Genomic DNA, 22,638 nt, shown 5'->3' on the forward strand with positions numbered 1-22,638 from the left:
GGTTTTCTATTTTAATAAAATATATTGCAACAAGTACATGGTTGCAGTTTGATACATTTGCTGCATTCAGAAAGGAAACAAACAATAAAAAAGATGATTATTCAATAGACGCCTGACAGCATTTTGCTAGTGCTGTTATAAAAAATATCAAATTCTTTCTTACAGTAGTTACATACTGCTGCTAGTTTAATTTTAAAATGGTTCCCACAAATCCTAGCGAGTTCTCTCATGCCCCAGACAGGTGATGACAAACCACCAGGATGTCACAGCTTATAAAGTAAATAACTGCTTTATGGAGACTTAAGCAGATGCGTTTCCCCTCATAAACAAGTCGGGCTCAGGGTATACGTGTAGCTTTACCTGCAATAACCTGTTAAGTTGAAGTAATGTGAATATTTATAATTATCTGTCTGTACCCTTAGGCCTGTTAAAACACTGGGAGGTTATTTTTCCATATTGGGTGAACTGGCCGAGGGAAACAGCTGCGGTGCTGGCACGCCTGCAGTGGAGCCGGGCGATGGTGGTGAAAAGGGCTTTTTTCTTGAGCTTTTGTGATGGTGGGAGAGGCGAGGGCAGCGGCAGGGAGCCGGCAGCTCGCACCGGGGTGGCTGAGGAGGCAGGCACAGAGACTGCAGCCACCCAGGTCTCTGGCTGCAGGGAGTGCTTTAACCTCCCGTGGGTAATGGATGGTAGAAGGGATGACAGCTGTGTGAGGTGCGACCAGTTAGGTCATCTACTCAGCCTGGCAGCAGGATGAAAAGAGGAAGTAGAAAGGCTGCGGAGCATCAGGGAGTGTGAGAATCATATTGGTGGAATCAGGCTCTGACTGCCCCAAGAGAAAAAACAGAAGAGCCACCAAAAAAACCCTGAGCTGAAGGAGACGTGTTTCCCTCTTCCTGCCCAGACCCAAGACAAAAGTGGACAAAAGGAGAACTGTGCAGGGAGGCAGGTCCGTGCTAGTGGTGCCAAGCAAACCCCTTCTCTGCCCACCTCCCCTAACCAGGTGCCTCTCTACAATAGGTATGAGGCTCTGGAGGAGGTAGGACAGCCCACGGATTATATGGAAGAGGGTTTGACTACACCAGAAGAGTTGCCAGGACCGGCAAGGCCTGTCCTCTGTTTAAAAAACACCTGCACAAGGAAGATGAGGCAGGTTATAGTTGTAGGTGACTCCCTTTTTAGGGGAACAGAGTGCCCAATATGCTGGGCAGACGCTCTTCTTAGGGAAGTCTGCTGCTTCCCTGGGGGCCAGGTCAGAAGAAACACCCAGGAAGTTCCCAGATTCTCAGAAAATCACCAGGAAACTCCCCAGCCTGATTCAGCCTTCGGACTACTACCCACTGTTGCTCTTTCACATGGGTGGCAATGAGGTGGCAACACATAGCCCAGGAGTAATTAAAAGAGACTTCAGGGCATTGGGAGGGCTAATGAAGGAATCTTTTGAGGTGCAGGTTATCTTTTCTTCTGTTCTCCCAGTTACAGGCAGGGACTCTGAAGGACAAACATGTACAGTCCGTCAATGCATGGCTCTGTGGCTGGTGTCACCAACATAATTCTGGGTATTTCATTAATGGGATGGCCTGCACGGCACCAGGGTTGCTGATGTCAGATGGGGTTCATCTTTCTCAAAGGGGGAAGAGGGTTTTAGCTCATGAGCTAGCAGGGCTCATTGCCCGAGCTTTAAACTTAGCTTGTTGGGTGAGACACTGGAACAGGTTGCCCAGGGAAGTTGTGGATGCCCCATCCCTGGAAGTGCTCAAGGCCAGGCTGGATGGGGCTTTGAGCAACCTGGTCTGGTGGGAGGTGTCCCTGCCCATGGCAGGGGGGTTGAACTAGATGATATTTAAGGTCCCTTCCAACAGTAACCATTCTATGATTCTATGATTCATATTCATTGATATCCCTTCATACTGAGTAAAACCTCCCAGATACATGTTTTTTTCATCTTTGTGTTGGAACAATGTGATAATAATATTTTTCTGTTTATTAAATTAGCAACTACTCCGTGAGATGCAACAGATGGCAAGTCGCCCCTTCGCCTCCATCAACGTTGCCTTAGAAACAGATGAAGAGCCGCCAGATCTCATTGGGGGAAGCATAAAGGTGAGAGCTGGTGCTTTAGGATAGTCTTCACCATAATTAATCATGGATGTTTGTTTTAAACTGTGCTTAACGCAATAATCCCAAATCCTCTGTTTGTTATATACCTGCAAGAAACTTTAAGTCCAGAAGGTTCAACAGATACTGTTTTTATTTGCTTTTATCCCTTTAGGTATGCATTTACAACTTTTGGGCTGGTTTAGATAAAAGTTATACTATTTGTAGGGTATGAGATTTTGTGTTTGCCTTGTTATTTTTTATGCCTTGTAATAGAAGAGAATGTGGCTTCACACAGTAGAACGTTTGGCTAGAAATAACTATAGGTGCTGCAAATAGAAATAATTTTCTCTGTGGTATGTCAAAGCAAACAAGAATATAATCATGTCTGTGTGCTGTAGTAGTGTTAACATATTTCTGATTATAAATATATGTTCAAATACATCTTGTGATGCGCAAATAGGAGTCTGGAGAAGGGCTGGCACCAGGCTGGCATGTTCTTAGACACAACACATTGTATTTTTAGGAAAATCATATTTTAAAGGAGAGTAATGAATTAAAAGATCTTTTTAATGTGATGCTTTGACTAGCAGACTTGTGTACAAAAAGAAAAATTAAGAACCTGAGAACACTGAGTATCTTCCTTTCCTGTCTAAGATAGCTGTTTTACTTTATTTAGAATTCAGTTTTTTGAAAATCTTCCTTATTAGTCCCGGCACAAATTTTCTCACTTTCTATTACTGTGACAAGAAAGGAGGTTATGCTTTTCTATGAAAAATGTGTGTATTTTAGTTATTGTAAAGCTCATTTCAACAATTTAACTGGAGAACTTCAGTTTGGTGAGTAATAATATTTAAGTCTTGGCCGCAATTAAGATTGCCTGTATAGCTTTAGCTCTTCCTTATTTATGTGTGAATATAGTCTTTCATGGCAAATTGTGACAATTTTTCCACCTGATTGGAGTCTTGCAGCATGTTCTGGGTGGACACTGTGTAGAAGAAGCTTTTCAATATATTGTCTAAGTTCCGTGATTTGTTCTGGTTATTTACTGTGATCCATCCAAACCTTTGGTCCCAAGTTTGAATGATTCCTGTGATTGCCCCAGGTTTGAGTGCTTCATGAATAAATTGTTACCTTTCTCTGAATTGTGGGATTATTGTCCCTGTTATGCAGACATGAACCTTGGAGTGTAGTGAAAATAAAGTGAAATTTGCAAAGGCACTCAGCAATTTGGGGTCATTGAGTGACTGGGCAACTAAGCTGACCTGTCTCTGGGACATCTCCTTGGAGGCTCTTGAGTGGTTCTGCTCCCCATTGACTTTCATTTGATGCCAGATCATTCAGGTGTTCAGAGTTTTTACAATTTCGGCACTTGTGTTATGAGGATGGAAGGCATTGGAAGTCATTAGCTGCTAATAGCTCGCCGAGACTTGCAATTACATGCTTGTAAAATTGAATTGTCACTCAACAGATTAGAATGGGCCTTTTTTTCATTGCTTCATTGAAGAAGCCATGGGATGTGTATGGGTGTTCCCATTGTGCCGGGGGTGGATTTGTAAGGCTGTAGCTTGGCTGCTGATGGTTTTGGGTTGCAGTCTGTCTGTCTGGGAGCAATTCCCTTCCCGTCTCTTCATTTTCTGGAAATAAGCTAACTAAAAGTGCCTCTCCTTTAGGATCATGCTAGAACAAAGCTGTCCCAAACTTTTTGATGTCTCTAACAAGTTTGTCTGCCGTCAAAAACTACAGAGAAGATAGTAAACTTTGGATCTCTTATGTTCTGATTAGTGTGTTATTTCTCCTCTTGTTCAGCTGGCAGTGCTTTTACCTTTTTCATTTGGGCTTTGTTGTTCGCTTTCTCCTCCATACCTCTCTGCTTTCTGTTTTCTTCTCAGTCTCTTCTATGATTATAGGAATGTTGAACTCTTCTCTTTTGAAGTGCTTCCATGGACGGCACTGCAGACAGGATTTCATCTTTCTCTCACTTGTAGCTACACCTCCTTGCTTTCCCGTGTCTGCCGTCATCTTCCATATCTCACTTGTCTGACCTCCTTGGGTTACTCAAGAACGGATGGAGAAGCCAATTTTAAGCATAATAAGTAAGACTGTGGACAGATGTCCTTTTTCAGACCCAGAAATTGTTACCAACTGTTAATTGCGCTCTGTGCTGATAACTCATACAAATGTGTCTAAATCCCCTTCAAGCACAAATGAGATGTTCTGATTCAGGCGAATTGCACAAACCTTGTACAGTAACCTGAAGCCAAGTAGGGAACGTGGACATGGACTGTTGTGCCAGCAGGTAACTTCATCTGCTGGAAGATCTCAGTACAGAGCAAGGATACTTTTCCATGACAGAAGAGCTGCTGAATTTGGGGGGATGGGGTTGTATAGTTTTTTATCATCTTGGAGTATTTGAATGGAGGATAAAAGTACATATACAAGTCTGGAATGCTGCCACAAAGTTGAAATTGCATGGAGAGGAGAAGAGGTTCAAAAAGCTTGCAGTTTTTGAGCAACTTGAGGAATGACGCTTCTGACATAGTCTGGGTGGTTGGATGTTGCATATAAATGAATTTAAATAGAAGTGAAAAAGCAGTCTCAATATGGGGTCAGCCTTGGTTTTTCTCCTTATCCCTTTTGCTACCTGCATGAGAAAAAAGGCTCTTCACAGGAAGGAGCTGCAGGAAGATGGGCTGGGCTGACACAGAATTGTAGAACTGCATTTTGCATTTGTGTTTTGTCTGTTCTGTAGTTATTAGCTAAGAAGAGAGTGAAGAGAAATATTGCTATGTTGTTGGACTGTAAGCTATTCTCCGGTTGCTCGGCTTTTTGCTGTGTCAAAATTAGAGAGCCTTCATTTTAATGCAAGAATTCCAGACTTAGGTTATCACAAATGCATTGATGTTTTTCTTTCCCCACGTGAATCAAAGCCTTTGGTTAATAACGATTTTATTTGAGGGTTACAAAGGAGAAGTGGAAAATGGGACGTCTTGTCTGCAAGAGATTAATTTCCTTTTCCATTGTGCATAGCCAATTGGCAGCCAGCGTCAAGCTAGTTCCATCCTAAGCTAATGTTTTCCAGCTGGACAGTATTAGAACCGTGTTTTCAATTAGTATTTTTCCTGGGGTACTTAGAAGTAATAGAAAGTGATTTACCTGCAGGGAAACTATTCATATTGCAGTCTGCAGCTAGGCAACACATAACTAGCTGCTTTGGTTTATTTCCCACTCAACAGATACCCAGTGGATCACAAATCTACCACTAAATTTGCTTAGTTATTACAAAATCTATTGGCTTTTCTCAGCAGCTTTTTGTGTGTTCTGAGGTGCTGCCTATTGCAATTTTTTTTCTAAGAGTATTTAACATCCCTGGGTATCTGGGACTAATCCAAGTGTCTGAACTGGTGTTACTGCAACTAAGACTTTTTTAGGTCTTGTTATCTAATTAATCTAAGTCTTGTAGTCCTCTGCAATGATTTTTAGAAGAAACTTTCCTGAAAGAATTTCGAAAATTTGTAATTTTGACATTGATTTCCAAGTATCTTGAAGTTGGAAAAGGCATGAAACTACGGCTTGTAGATTCTTGGGAAAAACACATACACAGCGTATTAAGCAAATGCTTAGCTTGAGCAAAACTCTTACAGCATCAACAAGAAAATTGTTGCATTAGAAAAATTATCCTTAAGTTGGAAAAAAAATCATCTTGGAAGCTTTTAGAGGATTTGAAAAATACCCTTGTAAACCAGAGCATTTGCTTCGTAGAGCTAGTCCGTAGAGGGACCTTTGCTGTGCTGTGTTTAAGGATCCAACATGCGAAGGCAGTGCTGAGAGGTGATTATTTTTGCACCTGTGATCACCAGGATGTCCACATCTATAGTTGCCTAAATGGAGTGAGAAGAGTATTTGGTGAGCAAAATCCTTCTGAAGTTCATTTAGTATGTTCTGTACCTTCATGCAGACGTGCATTTAATTCTGCTGTGTTAAGCTTCTGAGGGCAAAATAGCTTCATTGCAAATCCTTAATCAGAGATCAGCTCACCAAGCTGTCTGATTCCTTAAAAATAGCAGAAAAACTGATGGAAAATAGCATCTTACTCTAGTAATTAGTTTGCTTTGTTATGGAAGAAAGTGCTGTTGAGTGGTTTAAAGACTGCCAGAAGGTTCCATCTGTTCAAGAAGTACAGAGATGAAGTGGTGGGCTGATTTAGGAGTGGGTAAGGGATACCACAGATTTGTATTTTCAGACTACTTGTATTTCGCATCTGAGTGGTGCCCTTGTGAAATTCCTTTTACGTTGCAGTGAAGTTGCAACCATCAGTAATGAGCAGAGAAGTGAGAAGTTAGAAATCCTTGTGCCACAGAGCACAATTTGGGGAAGTTGCATGGGTACCATTGCAGTGAGGAGTGATTTTAAATGAAGCATCCTCCAGTTTCCAGTGCTTCCACAGGGTGACTTAATCTGAATTATTACATGTAGCTCTGAGCCCTGCTACGTTGGGCTGTTTTGTGCAGTGAGATAAGTTCAGTGAAGAACCGCTGAGGGCCAAGGAACTGATGGTTTTTAGGGCTGTTACCCTTTTCTGGTTGTCGCTCTTGGCAATTCATTTCCCTGTTAGTTCACGTGTTACTGACCCATTATTAGTCCGTCAAATTTGCTGATGGACCAGCTTCTGTGACCCCCTCCCAACTCACTTCACTTGAAATGAGCTGGGTTAGCATAAGCACGGTGAGCACAAAGTCTCCTACTTTGCCGTGTCACCAAGCAGAGATTGAGCGTCCTCTTGCAAGCAGGCAGATTAGGAGGGATAGCGGGCATGAGCCGTGGTGTACAAAAGCAGTCTTAAGCAGAAATGAGCAGCTATCAAGATGCATTGGAGTGGGACAGAACAGGTTAGGGCTTTTCAGAGCTGGTGTAAATAAGCTGAAAGGGCAAGTCATTCATTATCTTCAAAAGGATAGAGGAAGGTTGGAGGAAGGGGATGAAATTGGGGGGGGGGGAACAGAAACTGAATAATCTTAATCTGATGTGGCAGTTACTGGAGATGGTTCATGCGCAGCCTTTGAGGCCGGGAAGGCTGGTTTTATTTCGCCTGACCTGTCTAATGCTGTCTTGTTAGGTTGCCTTTTGAAATGCAATTTAATTTCTAATGTATTATTTCTGGAGTTTCTAGCATTTGCTGGTTCTAGGAGCTTTTCCTTGCATTAATGCTAAGGCGTTCAAAGCATGTCAGTGTGTAGCTGTCTCCTTGTCTTTAGCAAAAGCACTTCTTCCACTCATTAGACTCGGTCCGTGCGCGGGAGCAGATGGCAGGAGCCCTCCTGGTGCATCAGGGTGATGAGGGACATCAAACAAGAAGCAACATCCCAGCTTCTACTTTATATTTGGTGTTAATTCTGCTTATGCTGGCCCACTTTCTAATTCATGGAGGAGTGTATGATCCCCTTTGAAGGAGGGACGTGCGAGATGGAGTTGCCAGTGGTAAGAAGGGAGCGTTATCTGGGCAGCTGAGGTGTGTAAAACGAATTAGCTGCACTAGAATTGCTTATAGTCTGGCTGTGATCTGTACTGAGAAAGCAACAACAAAAATACCTGATAAAGCCTTCACCTAATGAATTATTTCCAGTTAACTACTGCCGGGTATCTTGTTTTGATTTCTGTTGCAAAATTAAGGACTTGAGGGGAAAACTTTTGCCACTTCCATAATATAATAAATATTTGGAAGGGAGCTATCATGAGATCAACAGAAACGTCTGTTAAGTCTGCCTTGTATTTAGGGAATATCTGGCTGATAATTGAGATTTAACTAGTTTTAGATTTGAAGACTGTCAATTTTTCAGCAGGATGGACCCTGATTTTAGCTGATAAGGAGGAGTTTGCTGGAGGCAGAGGAAGGAGCGCGAAGCTTCCCTCAGGAGAGGTTTTTCTAAGCTCTTTTTTCCCTTTAGTGCAAACGAGTGTCTGTTCTGATTGAAGTATTAATAACACCAGCAGCTTCTCAGAAACATTATTTGGGACCTATTTGCATTCCTTCACGCCAAGTAGTTATTTTGTGTGTCTTGTGTTTGCATTCTTCATTCAACTGTCCTATTTTGTTGGGTTTTTTACTTACACTTTCTCATGTGCAAAAAGCAGCCAAGTGGTTGAAAAGAAACAGAAAAATCCTGCTTCTTCACCCGTACAAAATCAAAATAGATACCCACTGTTGGCCATATATATATTTTGCCCAGATTTGTTACCCACGGCCTTGTCCATCCTATCCCTCCCAGGGGCATCAGCAGAGAATTGAAAAAGAAGGGTGAGCGTTGGCTTACGTGAGTGGCGATGCTCAAAGCTGTGACATGAGATTTTGTCATTTCAGGGTGACTGCTTTTGAAATATAAGCTTGCCTAGTGAATTCTTTTCCTTCACCGAGAGCTTGTGTCTGTGTTTTGCTGGATTGACAATGTGCGCTTTAAAATAGAAAGCAGTTGTTAAATGCAGTGGGAGCGAACTCGGTGCCCCGCGAGGCTGGTTTGCTCCCAGTTATTGGTAACTCAGGGTGCTCAGACCTGTATTTTCAATTTAGACTGTTAGCATTCATCTGAGGGTTTGAATATGTTTTTTATTCAGTTCCTCACACGCAGGAACGCGGTGTTGGGGCTGAGTTGTGAGCAATTCATTCCCCAGTGCCTGTGTCGCTTCCAAGGTAGATATCAGGGACAAGGTAAATGTAAATTTTTAATCTAAACTCATTTACTGCAAATTATTGCTGGAAGTTCATTCATCTCTATCTCGGAGGACATACATATTACCCTGAGAATATGATTTTTAAAACTTAATGCTCTATTTTTTATAGAAAATTGCTTGTAACTTATTTTACAAATGTTCAGTCAGCTTTTAATGACACAATTTAAAAACTTGCAAATGGAATTTGACCCTTTTTCTACAGAGTGAAATCATCTGAAAAAGTGGAATCAAATAATAAAGTTGAACTGTTTCAGTAATGTTCCTCTGCTCTTCCCCCACCATAAGATTTTTCCTTTATTTTAATTTCCTTACTGGAAATTGAAAACCATGTAAGAGTTATTTGATCAAACCACAGAAATAAGTTTTCTTGTTAAGGAAAAAAAAATCTCAACAGTATTTTTTTATACATTTTGAAAAGCAATATGCTGGCAATGTATTACAGAACCTAAATAAAATTGATGCTGTGTTTTTTAAATTACACAGAATATTTATTGTTCTAACCATTAGTTTTATGTGACACATTATTAACCTTTAGAATTTGTTGAATATAAGCAGCATAAATAGAAATAATGAGATGAAATAAAAAAGAAATGTTTAGATTGAACATCATGCTATGCAACTTGATTGTGGAAAGCATTTGGCTGTGAAATTGTCTCCCAAGGGAACCGGTAGTACACTCTACACCTGGGTCACCTAGAAATAGCCCAGACAAAGTCCTGGAAAATGCCCTGTTCATGTAGAAAATCCTGCTGGAGAAGCTGGACTAGTTAGATGACATAATAGGTCTATTGCTGCTTTTAGCTTCCATAATTGTTTAAGCTTTACACATATTAAATACATATCAAAACTCATAAACAACTGCAATTGCCTTGCTTTTTAGTGCTGGTTTTGCCAGTAAAGCCATCTATGGAAAATAGCTGAGAAGAGATTTCACTGCCTCCAGGAACAACGGGGCCATGCCACCGCTTAGTAAAATACCATTAACTTCGTATTTTCATCCAAAAAAGGATCATCATTGTTTCCATCACTGCCTAACACAAAATGCAGGATAGCAGTTCCTGGTTAAAAAACAAATGTTGCAGTGCACCTTCCTGATTGTGCACAGTGCCCAGTGAGGTGTGTTTAAATCTGTGTGCCAGGCTGAGAGGTCTTTGCTTTTTTTGTTGGTCTTTCTTTGACGTTTGCACGATCCTGATTTCTGGCTGTGGGTTTTTTCCCCACCCTTTCCATTGATTGTGGCTTTTCTGGTGTGGATGGGCAGTCAAAGACCATTGCAGGAGAAAGGTTCAGGCTGTCAGCTGCATGAAATTGTCACTCCAGCTCACTCACAGTGGTTCTGTGAGGACAAGGAGTAGCTTTAGGGAAGGGTGCCTGGCGGGTAGACCAGCTGCAGTTGTCTGTTCATAGCACAGATACAGCACAGCATCCCCTTCACTGACCTCCACCCTGGTTGCAACCAGAAGGGAGAGATAGTCTTCTGGGTACATGTTCCTTACTGCTGCTGTGCGTGTTGGCTGGGTGCAAGTGTGTTTCATGAGTCAAGGTCACAGCTCCTTCATGGTGGGCTCCTGGTTGGCTCGTAGGGATTGACCCAGTCCACCAAAGGTGAGATCCTCTTAACCCTATTAACCGTGGTCTTTGTCCACCCGCTCCAGCGACTGGGCTTTGCTTTCCCCTCTGTGCCCCCCTCCCTGTGTGGGACTCTGCTGTTCAGGCACTGTGTGAAGCAGTCATCATGTGCCAAGTGTCTGAGGGATGCACCTTATTTGCATAGATTTGAATAATGTCTACTTTATTGTGCTATTAAGCCTTCAATAAAAAAGAATTGCTCCTATAATCCAGCAATGGGTTTATCAAAACACTCTAAATGCAAGTCTCTGGCAGAGGCTGGTTTTAACCATCTGATGAAAGGTGTTACGAAGTTTGGAGATCTAAGTTGTTTCGTTTTTTTTTTTTTAAAGTGGGCCATTAAAAGCCACCTGTCAGACTGAAGCACAAGCATTTATAATGACCTGATCTCTGGTTCCCATGTCCACTCCATACCTTCTTGCAGAAAAGCAGCTTAGATACTTGACAAGAGCATTAAGAAATCACGCAGGAGGCAGTGGGGAAGGAAAGGAGACGTGAACTCTTCTTAGGTCTCCCCACAAAAATTCAACTTGATGAAGCCAGCCAGCTTTTCCTCAGCTGCTTTGCGCCGTGGTAGCACCTACACAGGTCATGTCAAAACACAACCAGGCTCAGGGCAAGGCCGGCTGTGGGTGAGGTCTGCAGTCAAGATTGCTGTTAAGTTGCTGGTTGAATTACCCACGTGGTTTCCTCCGTGTCTGCAGAATATGGTCCCCGGGCTCCACCGCCGGGTTGCTCTGTGTCTTGCAGAGGGCACGGTATGCCCTTCACTCCCAGCTGACCTCTTGCTTGCATCAAATTCATCATTCCCGTCACTCGGCATGTGAGTCATTTCATCAGGCTGCGCTTTGTCTCTTGGTCTGGCGAGCGCACGCTCGGAGATGAGATGCGGTATGAGTCACAGTTCAAAAAGCAGGTGCCTGAACTGAGACTGTCAAAAATAAATTTGCAGGACTTGATTCTTTATGCTGGTTTTTGCTGTTATTAACTGCAGCTTGTGTCAGGAAAATGGCTGGCTTTGATGGACACCAGGCCATTTCTTCCCTCTTTAGATTTAAGATCAGGATTAGCTGCAGCACGATGGTCTTGTGCTTAGTACGTTCCTTCCAAATTAGCTTGTAACTGCCTGACAGATTTTGGATGCATCATTATAATAGAAAGTATACTTCCTTGCTTTGCATGGTTAATAGAAACAAAGTTCCACGTGCAGTGAAATGTTAACAGTTTTTTAAAAATGCTCAGCTTTTTTGAGCAAGTTGACAAGGGAAGGAAGGAGGCTCAGAGGTATGTCCTCTGCTCTCAACTCTCTGGGGTACATCAGATAGATTAAAAAATTCACTGCAGCTTGAGGGCCAGACCCATACACTGCATTTTAGGTGCATGGCTGGGGTCTGCTGTCACTCACTGGGGAACAGCACTGGATGCCTGTTTGGGGCTCTTTCAGCAGTAGAGAAGCCCACATAGAGGCTGCTCATGGAGCCTTCAGAGTGGGATCAGGAGAGCAGAGAGGAGGAAGATGTGTGACCTTCAGGAATGAAATAAAAATCCCATGGAAAGGGAAAGATCGTGCCCCCAGGGACTCATAATGAAAGTTTCTGCTGCACGCTCAGGGGGTTCATTAGTTGGAAAGGGCAGAGATGGAGAAAGGGGCCTGCTTGGGGCTGAGATGAGCTAAATTACTCTCAAAGTCCCTTCAGCTCTATGACTGAGAGCTCTGTAATGAACTTTTTCTCTTCCTTACCTTTTTAGGATGTACAGGAGAATCAAGGAGGTTTTGATAGCATTACAGGGGTCCTGTCAAAGCTTGAAATGCCTCTCAGGTCACCCAAGGTCTCCACAGTAGCAGATGAGGTACAGAGAAGGGACTGTAGGAAGTGCTGGAGAAGTGAGTGCTTGTGTTCAGAGAAGAAATTTGGAGCATTGTTAGTTTATATCAGCCAAACGAAGACCAAGATGTACAGTAGGGTAAAGCCCAGGGAGAGGTCAAGGCAGAAGAACGTCAGATGGATGAATAAATTCAGGTGGGAGAGGATTGAGGTTAAAAGTTTCTGGTGTCAGAGCAGTGAAATCTGGGAGGGAGGAGCCTCTGGAAAGGTCTCACAGAGTTGATGGCACAGGCTGAAAGTGTAACTACTTTTAAAGCAGAGCATTGCACTTCTATGTGCAGTCACCTGCAATAGTGAAGGGCTGAATTTGGTGACCATGAGAAGTGTTTTCCAGCCTCCTTCCTGCTGGAGGATGATGAGCATGTTGTTGAGCATCCCCGCGGCACTACAAAGCATATCAGAGTAGAGTTGCACTGAACAATTTATGTTGGGAAAGGAACAGAGTTGCAGAAGCATTTTTATTAGAATTGTAGAATCATATAATGGTTTGGGTTGGAAGGGACTTTTAAAGGTCATCTAGTCCAAGCTCCCTGCCATAGGCAGGGACATCTTCCATTAGATCAGGTTGCTCAGAACCCCGTCCAACCTGACCTGGAACATTTCCAGGGATGGGGCATCTACCACCTCTCTGGGCAACCTGTTCCAGTGTTTCAACATCCTCATTGTAGAAATTTTCTTCCTTTTATCTAGTCTGAATCTACCTTTTCACTAGAGACCTTGCTAAAAAGTGTTTCCTTATCTTTCTTGTAAGCCCCTTTCATGTACTGATGAAAGGCTGCAATAAGGTCTCCCCAGAGCCTTGTCTTCTCCAGGCTGAACAACCCCAACTCTCTTGGCCTTCCCTCACCTCTTCCTCAGCAGAAGTGTTCTAACCCTCTGATAATTTTTCTGGCCATTAATCCAGTAGGAGTTAAAAGCAAATATATTAAAAAGGTATTAGAAAAGATAAGATGATCTCCTCTTGGCTTCTTCATCATTTGCTTCCCCCCACTGCTTCTTCCTCTGCTGCTCACTCTGCTCAGCACTGAGGATGAGTGTGAGTGCTCTTTGTAATACCCAGGCACCGTGCTCCAACCTCTGGGATTCAGAAGGACTGTATTATTAACAGTGGAATAAGTAAGGTACTTGGCTCTCTACAAAAGAAAATAAACTTTGTGCTCAGTGCATGTTCCACCCGCACGCCAGAAGTCCGTGGGCTGTATTTCTGCAGTTGCCTTCTCTGTGCTCTCTCCATTACCTCTGGTAATTGAGTCGCCTGTGGGATATAGCACCAGGGTATGCTTGGTTGCTTTGTGGGAAAAGCATTATTTTGAGTTTGATCCCTTTGGTGGTGGTGGGGAGAAGATGAAGAAATCTGCAGTCATAAACCAGGCAGACGGCAGCTTACATCGTTAAAGCCTGTAGAATACGTATTTATCTACCTTGCACACACTAACAAATTGTTGTTGCAATCATTACAGTAAATATGAGATATGAAAACAGTTTTAAGTTTCATTTTGCTTGCTGTCACCCTTTTTTTCTTTTTTATTGAGTAGCAGCAATTTAATAGCATTGTTTGACTCCTGTTCATTTTTTTCAATGTCTTGCATTGTATTGAGTTTCTGTTGAACATTTAAGTACAGTAGTGCAATTTTATGCCTATTGGAAAAAGCAATAATTATTTCATTAATACCAGGGTAGAATTTGTCCATACTAAACAAGAAATCAGAAACCACTGAACGTATCAAGTAAAGTAGTGTTTCTCAGCTTTTTTTTTTGCTTATGTGAAACAAAAGAAGATACTTTCTTGGACCTGTATGCATAGGCGTAGACTTGCATCCTCATCTTACTCTTGTGCCATCCCACAATAACACTGATTGTGTGTAATTGTGTGTGGCATTGGGGCCTGGCTTAGGTAAGAATGTATTTTAGTTTCTGGTTTGTGCTGTTGCATTTTGTCTTTCTAATGACATATTGAAATTAGCGGTTGATTTTTCAAATAAAACCTTTACAGGAGTGAGGAGGGAGGGTGATGTGCAAAGACACTGAAAGTGACCAAGGGGTCCAGTTCCCTGCTTCCCTAGGGAGGGAGAAAGCTGGCTGCCCATTATGTCTGCATAGTTACCAATTCACATTTTAGTTTTTAATGTAAGTGTGACATATTCATCTTGAAAGTAAACAGGCTTCTGTAAAGCATGTTAAGAGTAGTCCATTGTAGGATACGACAGGTCTCTGAAACCAGATCCAGAGCCAGGATGACAAATTGTTCCTCTGCTCTACTGAATTATCTGCTTTTCAGTTTAAAAAAGGACAGTACAATCCAGTAGACTTTATAAAGCACTTTCAGCTCCCAGAGCAATGAACTACCTAAGAACATACTCCAGAGTGGTCCGGAAGACCACTGGAAAATGAACACGACCCCTTGGGAAAGAACAGAAATGAAAGACAAAATTGGGGGAAAGTAAACAACAGGAAAATAGAGAGTGGTTTAGGGGGGTAAACATTCTTTACCGTGTTAATGCGTACGGTGCTGTGGGGGTGTTATGTGAAGCGAAACTCTGGAGGGTAGTGGTGGAACTGCCACACTGCAGTGGTCAGACGTGCTGATATTGGTGATGTGCTGCTGATGAGTTCGAAGGAAAAAAACCCTCAATCCTGTTGTTTAGCATAAGCTGCTCCTTTGTTATGGAATTTAGGGAGAAGCCTTGTGCAGTGCTTGACTTCTTTATAGCTAGATTTTTATTAAGTAAATGTGGTTTTTTGCGATGACTAGGGTTTTGGTTGTTACTAACATTGGTTTTAGCTTTGCTAGCAACATGCTGGAAATTTGCCAGGCGCAGAAACATGGTTCGTGCCCCGAAGCTTGTATGATCTGAAAAAGATGACACTGGGGGAAGAGGGAGGGTGTAACACACTGTATAACATTTGTTTTCTCCTCTTCCTTCCCTCACTGCAGACTGTACCAAAGCCAATAGCACTGGAGCCCTGTTTTGGGAACAAAGCAGCTGTTCTCTCTGTATTCGTGAGGTTGCCTCGAGGACTTGGGGGTATACCACCACCAGGACAGTCAGGTGAGGAGTATCATTGTCTCTGCTGGCTTGGGATTAACTCTGTGCTCCTTCCCCAGCCTTACAGATTCACCTTACAGTTTCAGACTTGATCCTGCAGTAATTGCCGTACTCACACCGCAGCTGAGGATGTGCTTGGGTTATTTTAAGCTAGCTAGCGTGGGTCCTCCTAGCTTCTAGCCTGAGGTTTGATTCAATTTCTTGGGTCAGTTGATGGATTGAACAGTTGATATTTGGATTACACTTTAATTTATGGCTGGGGAAAAAGGGGGATCTGGCACAGACAGGTTTGCAGTAGTTACTTATGAAAGTAACTTGTCTCCCAGCCTATTCCCCTTCATTCCCAGCTCCATTTGTAGAGAGACATCAAGTCCGTGCCCTCCTCTTAGCAGCTCTGGACAGAGAGCTTTTCTCCATCCAGCTTAAGGTTTCCTTGTTCCCAGCCTTTTCTCACTTAAACCTACTTGCAGGGCACTGAGATATAATCTCCTGGGCAGTTTGTGATTTTTCTGGGGTTTTTCCAGTGCCTAGTGAGCACGGTGAAGCAGAGAATCTTAATAGAGAATTAGCTGGGTTTGAGATGAGATGGTTTGGTTGCGAGCTGTATTGAGCTAAATCCCAGATGGCCAACGGTGGTTTGTCTGTGGATTTGCTGGGAGGAGGTTGCAGAGATGATGGAAGTCTGGGAAGTGCAGTGAAACGTCCATGCTCGTGTGCTTTGAGGATTTATTATAGCATGTCTACTGGTGCAGAGAAAGACACCTCCCTTCAATATTATGGGTTTCACGTCCATTAATACCCACACTTCTTATTTCCAGCTTTTTCTACTGCAGTTGCTCTCAATAAAACATGCAGTATTTAAAAGCTTATTTCAGAATAGCAGCTAGAGTTTAATCTCTTAAGCCAAAATGCTTTTCTAGTTTGCTTTTTTTAAGAAGAACTAAAAAATGATATTCATTTTGTGGCTTGAAGGGCTTTTCTCAGCAGTGGCGGAAGGATTTGTTTCTGTGACTGTTTTGTTCCATGACTATTTTGTTTTGTTGCCTCAGGTCTTGCAGTGGCCAGTGCGCTGGTGGACATTTCACAACAGATGCCAATTGCCTACAAAGAGAAATCGGGTGCAATACGGAATCGGAAACAGCAGCCCCCTGCACAGCCAGGAACCTGTATTTGATGCATGGACATCAGAAACTGTATAGGGTTTTAAACAAAACGGAAAAGTAATACCACGGAGGAGAAGGATTTCCAAGTTGTGTCACAAGAGACTAGAAGCACTCAGAAAAACACAACTTCCTTGAACCCAACTTTTTTCTCATCTACGTGATAGTTGGCTTTATTTGACAACTGCTCCACTTAAGTTTTACTGACACGTGACTTCAGATTGCTCCTTTGTTTTCTTCAAGTTTAAAGTAAAATAATTTTATTGCAGGTCCAGTAACATCCGATTGCCACCATTCATGGTCAGTGTAAATAGAACAGTAGTCCAATATAAAAGACACTCAGGTTTATACATGGAAAGTGCTTTGTAGTTCATGTATTTATCAAACTGTACAAAAAGAAAAAGATGCAGTGTTTACAGGTGTCAGCTCTCAACACATAAACACTACTATTAATCTTCAAAGCATCTTCATCCTTTGTTTTCATTTAATATTGTATGTTTATTCTCCCATTGTTTAAGTGGAACTCTCTTCCAGATAACAACGTTTTTGTAGTCATCGTGTTCCAGAACATCAGGAACACAAAAGCTGGGATGGTGTAACGGTTGATGTCGCGTGTTGCTCAGACCACATGCAATACCTGAATGTTGCTTTTGAAGGACTCAGTGTTTACATAGTCTTAACCTGCTTGGAGTACACCACACACAAGTGCCTAGACTTGAACAGATCTAGGGAGTGAGGAGACTGCTACACACATTTCTTTTTAACATAATTATATTACTTTTAAATATGCATATACACACACACACACTCACCCAAGGCAATCTGTGTGCTCTGTAATACATCACGTGCAGTCAGGGGAAAAAGGCATTTTCCTGACCAACAAGCTGCTCGACCACGTGGAAATACCTGGAGGAAAAGTAGAGTTTCAGTATCTCATAAGAAAACTCCTGGTTTCACCAGTGCTTTTAATAGAAGCAGTTTGTGTTCCAGGTCAGATACATTATAGTTCTTCTGATTTTCTCTGCCCATTTGGCCTTTTTCCTCCCCCTTCCCTTATGCCGTTCTTCTGGACAAGAGCTGAGCTGTGCCAGGGCTCAGAGACATCACTCCTCAGCAGTAAGATTTGCTTCATCTCCTTACAGGATGTAAGAAGCAACACTCCGGGTGCCAGATCATTTCAGAATGAAGTAAAAAAGAACTTTAAATAAAAAGCAAGCAGAGCAGCTTCATTTGGCCACAGGTTTGAGTTCAACATGATCAGTCACTGATTCTTCCCATTGGAGTTGAACTGTCTTAGATGCGGAAGAAGGTGGATTGTTGGTGAAAGGTAGGGACTTGTAAACAGCGAAGAGAAGGTTTGGCTTCTGGGGCATGTATCAAACCATCAGAAGTACTCTGACTAGTTGGGATGCTGTTTCGAGGTTTGAGGTTGGACTTAACCCATCAGTCTGTGCGTGGTGGTGCCCAGTGTCCCCCTCGATTCTGGAACATGGCACAGTGCCGGGGCCACAGGTGTTGTGATGTCGAAGCTGGTAGGAAGACGTTACATGAAGGTGCCAAACGAGGCGTGTAATTGTTGCTTAATCACAGTAAGTGCTGTTTCATTCAGGTTGCTGAGTCGCTGGTTTCTGAGGACATCTAGTATGTATGAAACGGAGAAGTAACAAATCGAGGGGAGTGAAGGAAAATGCTCTTGAATCTTCTGGCCAGGTAGCACCCTTTTCCAAAATGAAACTCGAGTAACTGCATCTTTTTTTGTGCACGTTTTGGTGATGGATTGCATATCAGCCACTTTTTTTTTTTTTAAACCATATATTTTGAAGAAGCTCCTTGGAGCACAGCAGCATCGCAATAAAGATGTGGATTGCTGTGCGTGTTCGGACAGCAGTGATGGGGGACAGCCTGCTGGTTTAAAGACCGTGGTGTATTATAATTCTGAGTTAATGTGTCATTTAACAAATACAACAGGACTGCAGAAAACATATGCTGGGAAAAAATGCATTTTTATATATATATCTGTGTGTGTATGTATATATAAAATGCATCTTTTTCTAAATGAGAAGTTAAATGCCCTCTGGGGAAAAGACGTTATGGGAGGGAAAGGGGTGAGCTTTGTCTTTTAGAATGAAGGGGTTTAGGCAATTTAAGTTTTAACGATGCACAGATTACCTCAGACAGATTCATCTCCTGAAAATACTTTCTAACTTCCTATGTGTATAGGGCTAACCTGAACTAGAGAAATACTGGACTAAAATCCCTCCCTTATTATTACTTTCCATGTTTTTAGTCATGATGCACGTCCTCATGTTCAGAGATGTCTTCTTGCTTCTCCGACACTACTTTGGGAGGAAAACTGCCAATCCAAATTGAGAAAGCTCTTGTGCTTAAGTCTCCATATTCAGGACAGCACTTAAGCAGGTGCTTAAAGTTGTTGCTTAGGTTTTCCTGAAGAAACAGCTTTCAGAACAATAGGCCTGGAGGATTGATATATTTTTGCATTAACAAAAAGACATGAATATGTTTTGTTCTCTTCCCTGCCCTTGGAGAGCTGGGTTGTCTCATCTCAAAAGCTTATGGTGAAGTGTGCCCAGAAGTGTAGCCATGAAGATAAGTGTCAGATATTGGAAAGATGAGCAAAAATGATCAAACTTTGAGGTTTAGCAGAACCAAAAAATGTAAATAGAGGAACAAGACTTATTTATATAAATAAAATGAAACAGCTCCTTTAGGATGTAGCTCTGCTCTGCATCTTATCTCCATACTGATGAGGGAAAGAGAGAATTCTCATACATATCTCTGCTGCAAACAGTTTCATCCCAACTTAAAGGTAAAATTGAGACAAAGGTGGGAATGGATGGGGGGAAGAAGAATTGCTGGTAGTTTATCACCAGGCCAATATCAAAAGTGAAGGATTTGTGGGTTTATTTCTTTTGGAGGTGAGGGGGGCGGGGAAAGAGCAACTTTACTTCATGGGAGAATCTGTAAATAAATGAAAAATAACACACCGATTTTGCACTTGTACATAAACTATACAGTAGCGTGCAGAACATTGAAAGATTTAAAGTGTATATAAACCAGAAAAAATATTGAATGTATTTTTGATGCATTTTAAATGATGTATGAGTTTTGTCTTAATAACTTCTTCATATGATGAGTATTAGATAACTTTCCAGAGCTTTAAAGAAACATCAAATTATATTCGTGATATCTTGCAGTATAAAGCAGGGAGGCATAACTTGACTTTTATGTATTCAAATGCATTTCACTTAAATGTATAAGCGAAGTAAAATACGACTCTTCCATTTGAAAGGGGAAAAAACCAATGCTTGAAGACAGGTAATAAATGTACTTAAAGTAGTCATTACTTGGAGGATTAAGTCAGCAGTTTAAGCCTCTACCATTAAGATTGTGGCAGTGATTTCCATTAAAAATCACTATTTTCAAGCGTTTATAACTGGCTGAAATTCAGCATTCAAGATCTCAACCCTCAGAACATTTTTATTCTTTGAAAGTAACCTTTCCAAAAATTTAATCAAAAATCAGAAATGTTGTAGCCCTTTTATTCTAGAAAGCACGAGTGCCATCAGATCTCCAAATAACCTACATTTTTTTGGTTCACCATTTTCCATTCTTTTTAGCTCAGGATTTTCTCTGGACTACTGTAGCATGAGTGAAAGGAAACCCTGCCGTGGTATGGTCAATATGTTAGATACAAGATGATTTATGGACACAACTTTGAGTTATTGCCACTCTCCCTGGGCTTAAAATGCGCTGTATTGAAATGGCTGAAATAAAGCTATACACGATGGGGTAATGCCTGTGATTAGCATAAAGTCATAGCATATAAGCTTCCAAAATTTGATGGTATGGTACCCTAAAAGCATGACAGCCTCTGTTGGCAGATGCACACTTCCTTAGGGGTCATTTGTATACTAAATATTGCTCAGAAACATCATTTTCTCTGCCGTAAAAGTTTACTAAAGTGCTATATAGTCCCTGGGTTTATACTATGGTTTTTAAATGACAGCTCAGCTTGGTTGGCCCTAAATTAACTAAGATGAACTTTTGATGAAACACTTTCCTCGCTCAAGAGGCTGAAATAAAACTTGAGGCTTTTCCCATAACCTGCTGAAAGTCCAGCACTGCAAAGATGAGGCTGATTCTCCATCCTTGGCTGCTCCTGATGTTAGCAGCTGCTTTTTCTTTTCCACGACTCCCCAGGTTAGGGGCTGATGCATCAGCTGCATCTCTGAAGCCACAAAACCCTGTTCCCTGCAAAGAGGGATTTGCTGTCCCTGAGCTTGAAGAATGGACCCTACATGCCAGGAGCGACTTTCAAATTCATCCATCCGTCCGTCCAACTCAGCAGGCTGCAGACACCACTTCTTGTCACGTTTCCTTTTTGTCTTTGTTTGGGAACATGCCAGGGGAAGGGGAGAGCGGAGGGGGTTGGGTCTCAGGAGCCTCCTGAGCGAAGCTGCAGGAGCAGGTTGGGAACATGTTTTAAATGGAAAGGTGTGACTGGAAGCTGCACACCCCAGCGTTTGGAGACACGGGAGCAAAGGGAAGGGAGAGGGGCAGGTGTGTGTTTCTTATTTTCAGATGTGTTGGCCATTCTAGTCAAATTCCTGCTTTTTCTGTTGATAGCTGCTTAAATAAGGTGAGTTTCCCATGCTAGGAATACAATAATGTGTATGTGCTGTTTTTTTCTGCTTCTGCACCAGGGCAGATTTTGTTCAGTTTATTACTTTGTTCTAACACTACACATGGACTATTCTTGTGTGTCTTCCAGGTACTATAGTTCTTTAGACATTTCCTCTACATTTATCGTTGACTCCACAAACCTCACGATAATAAAGAAGAAAAAAAAAAAAAATTGTGGAGGAGTGTAACATATGTCGGTCCATTATTTTTTTTAAAAAAGAAAAAGGAAAAAAAAAAAAAAGGAGTTTTCTATTACTCTGAAATTTGTGCACAATAAGTGTTCTTTACACTAGGATCCTTGAATTAATTGTATTCTGGATTTTTTTTTTGTTCTGTAATTATTTACGATTCTTATCTGTGTTCAGACTTGAGCTTAGTTTGTTAATATGTATAATTTAGCATTTATTGCATTCATATGTAAATACAAGCAAGTATTGTAAACTATTTCATTGCTGGGGATTGTGGGTGTTATACATACACACATTTAGGACTGCAGTTTTTGGTATAATTTTTTGTATTGTAAAATAACAGCTAATTTAAAGCAGGAACGAGAAAATTATTGGGAGATCTGTGCATTTTAAATACAAATGTGAAGTACATGTACATAAATAAAAGTAAATAATGAAAATCTTTCCTCTGAAATAAAAAGTAGATGGTCTGGTTAAAATTTCTCCCCACCCCTGCTTTTTTTTTTTTCTTCTTCCTTCCTCCTCCCCCCCCTCCCCCCCCACCTTTTTTAAAGTAGGGGAAGAAATAACACAAGATGTTTAAATTTAAAGACCCCTGGCTGGGGTGAGGGTGAGTTTCCACCGTGGTTGGGGTGGATCTCAAGGTGCTCCTGTATCCCTGAGCAGGGTGTGTTCACCCCGTGCCAGATACGGAATTTGGGAGGAGGAAAGAGGGATGTTTTGGGCTCCACCAAAGCATGGGGGTAGGCTGCTGTGTCTGCAATACTGCCTTGCAATCCCCCAAAACCATCATCCTCACCTTACATCTTCCCTAAGGTGCCTCAGGGAAGCCCTTGTCTCTGACCTTCTCCGCAGCTGTCTCTGAAGGGTGGTAGAAAGGAAGAGCATCCTAAAGAGATGTCAAAGTCTTCACTGTAGAGTCCACGCAGGTCACCTGGGATGGTCAGGGCTGAAGAGAGAATTTATTTGGTTTAACCTCCTCAGTGCTGGGGTCGTGAGTCCTTGCTGTCAAGATACAGCTGGTCTTTACTTGGCTTGGTGACTGTATTACTGTCCCAAAGCTCAGGGGTTCTGCATTCAGGGTTTAAATAAGACCAACAGGAACAAAAAAATCTCAGTCTCTTCCCTTTCTTACTCTGGCTGCTCATTTCTCCACTAAATCATTCCTTCTTTTGAATCAGAAGAGAAAAACCTGACATCC

At 42.0% G+C, this 22,638-nt stretch overlaps 1 protein-coding gene across 1 annotated transcript in view; it reads left to right on the top strand.

Moving 5' to 3' along the window:
* ATRN (attractin) overlaps window positions 1-21,897 on the top strand; it is a gene marked incomplete at its 5' end in the record, with an annotated part of 117,056 nt that extends 95,159 nt beyond the window's left edge. The window contains 3 exons of the mRNA XM_014966823.1: window positions 1,996-2,103; window positions 15,274-15,388; window positions 16,435-21,897. Of these exons, the coding sequence (XP_014822309.1) occupies window positions 1,996-2,103; window positions 15,274-15,388; window positions 16,435-16,559 (348 nt within the window). The remainder of the gene's footprint in view (window positions 1-1,995; window positions 2,104-15,273; window positions 15,389-16,434) is intronic.
* Window positions 21,898-22,638: the final 741 nt, after the last annotated feature.

The sequence above is a fragment of the Calidris pugnax genome, unplaced genomic scaffold, assembly GCF_001431845.1.
Source record: "Calidris pugnax isolate Ruff unplaced genomic scaffold, ASM143184v1 scaffold14, whole genome shotgun sequence".
Lineage (NCBI taxonomy): Eukaryota > Metazoa > Chordata > Aves > Charadriiformes > Scolopacidae > Calidris > Calidris pugnax.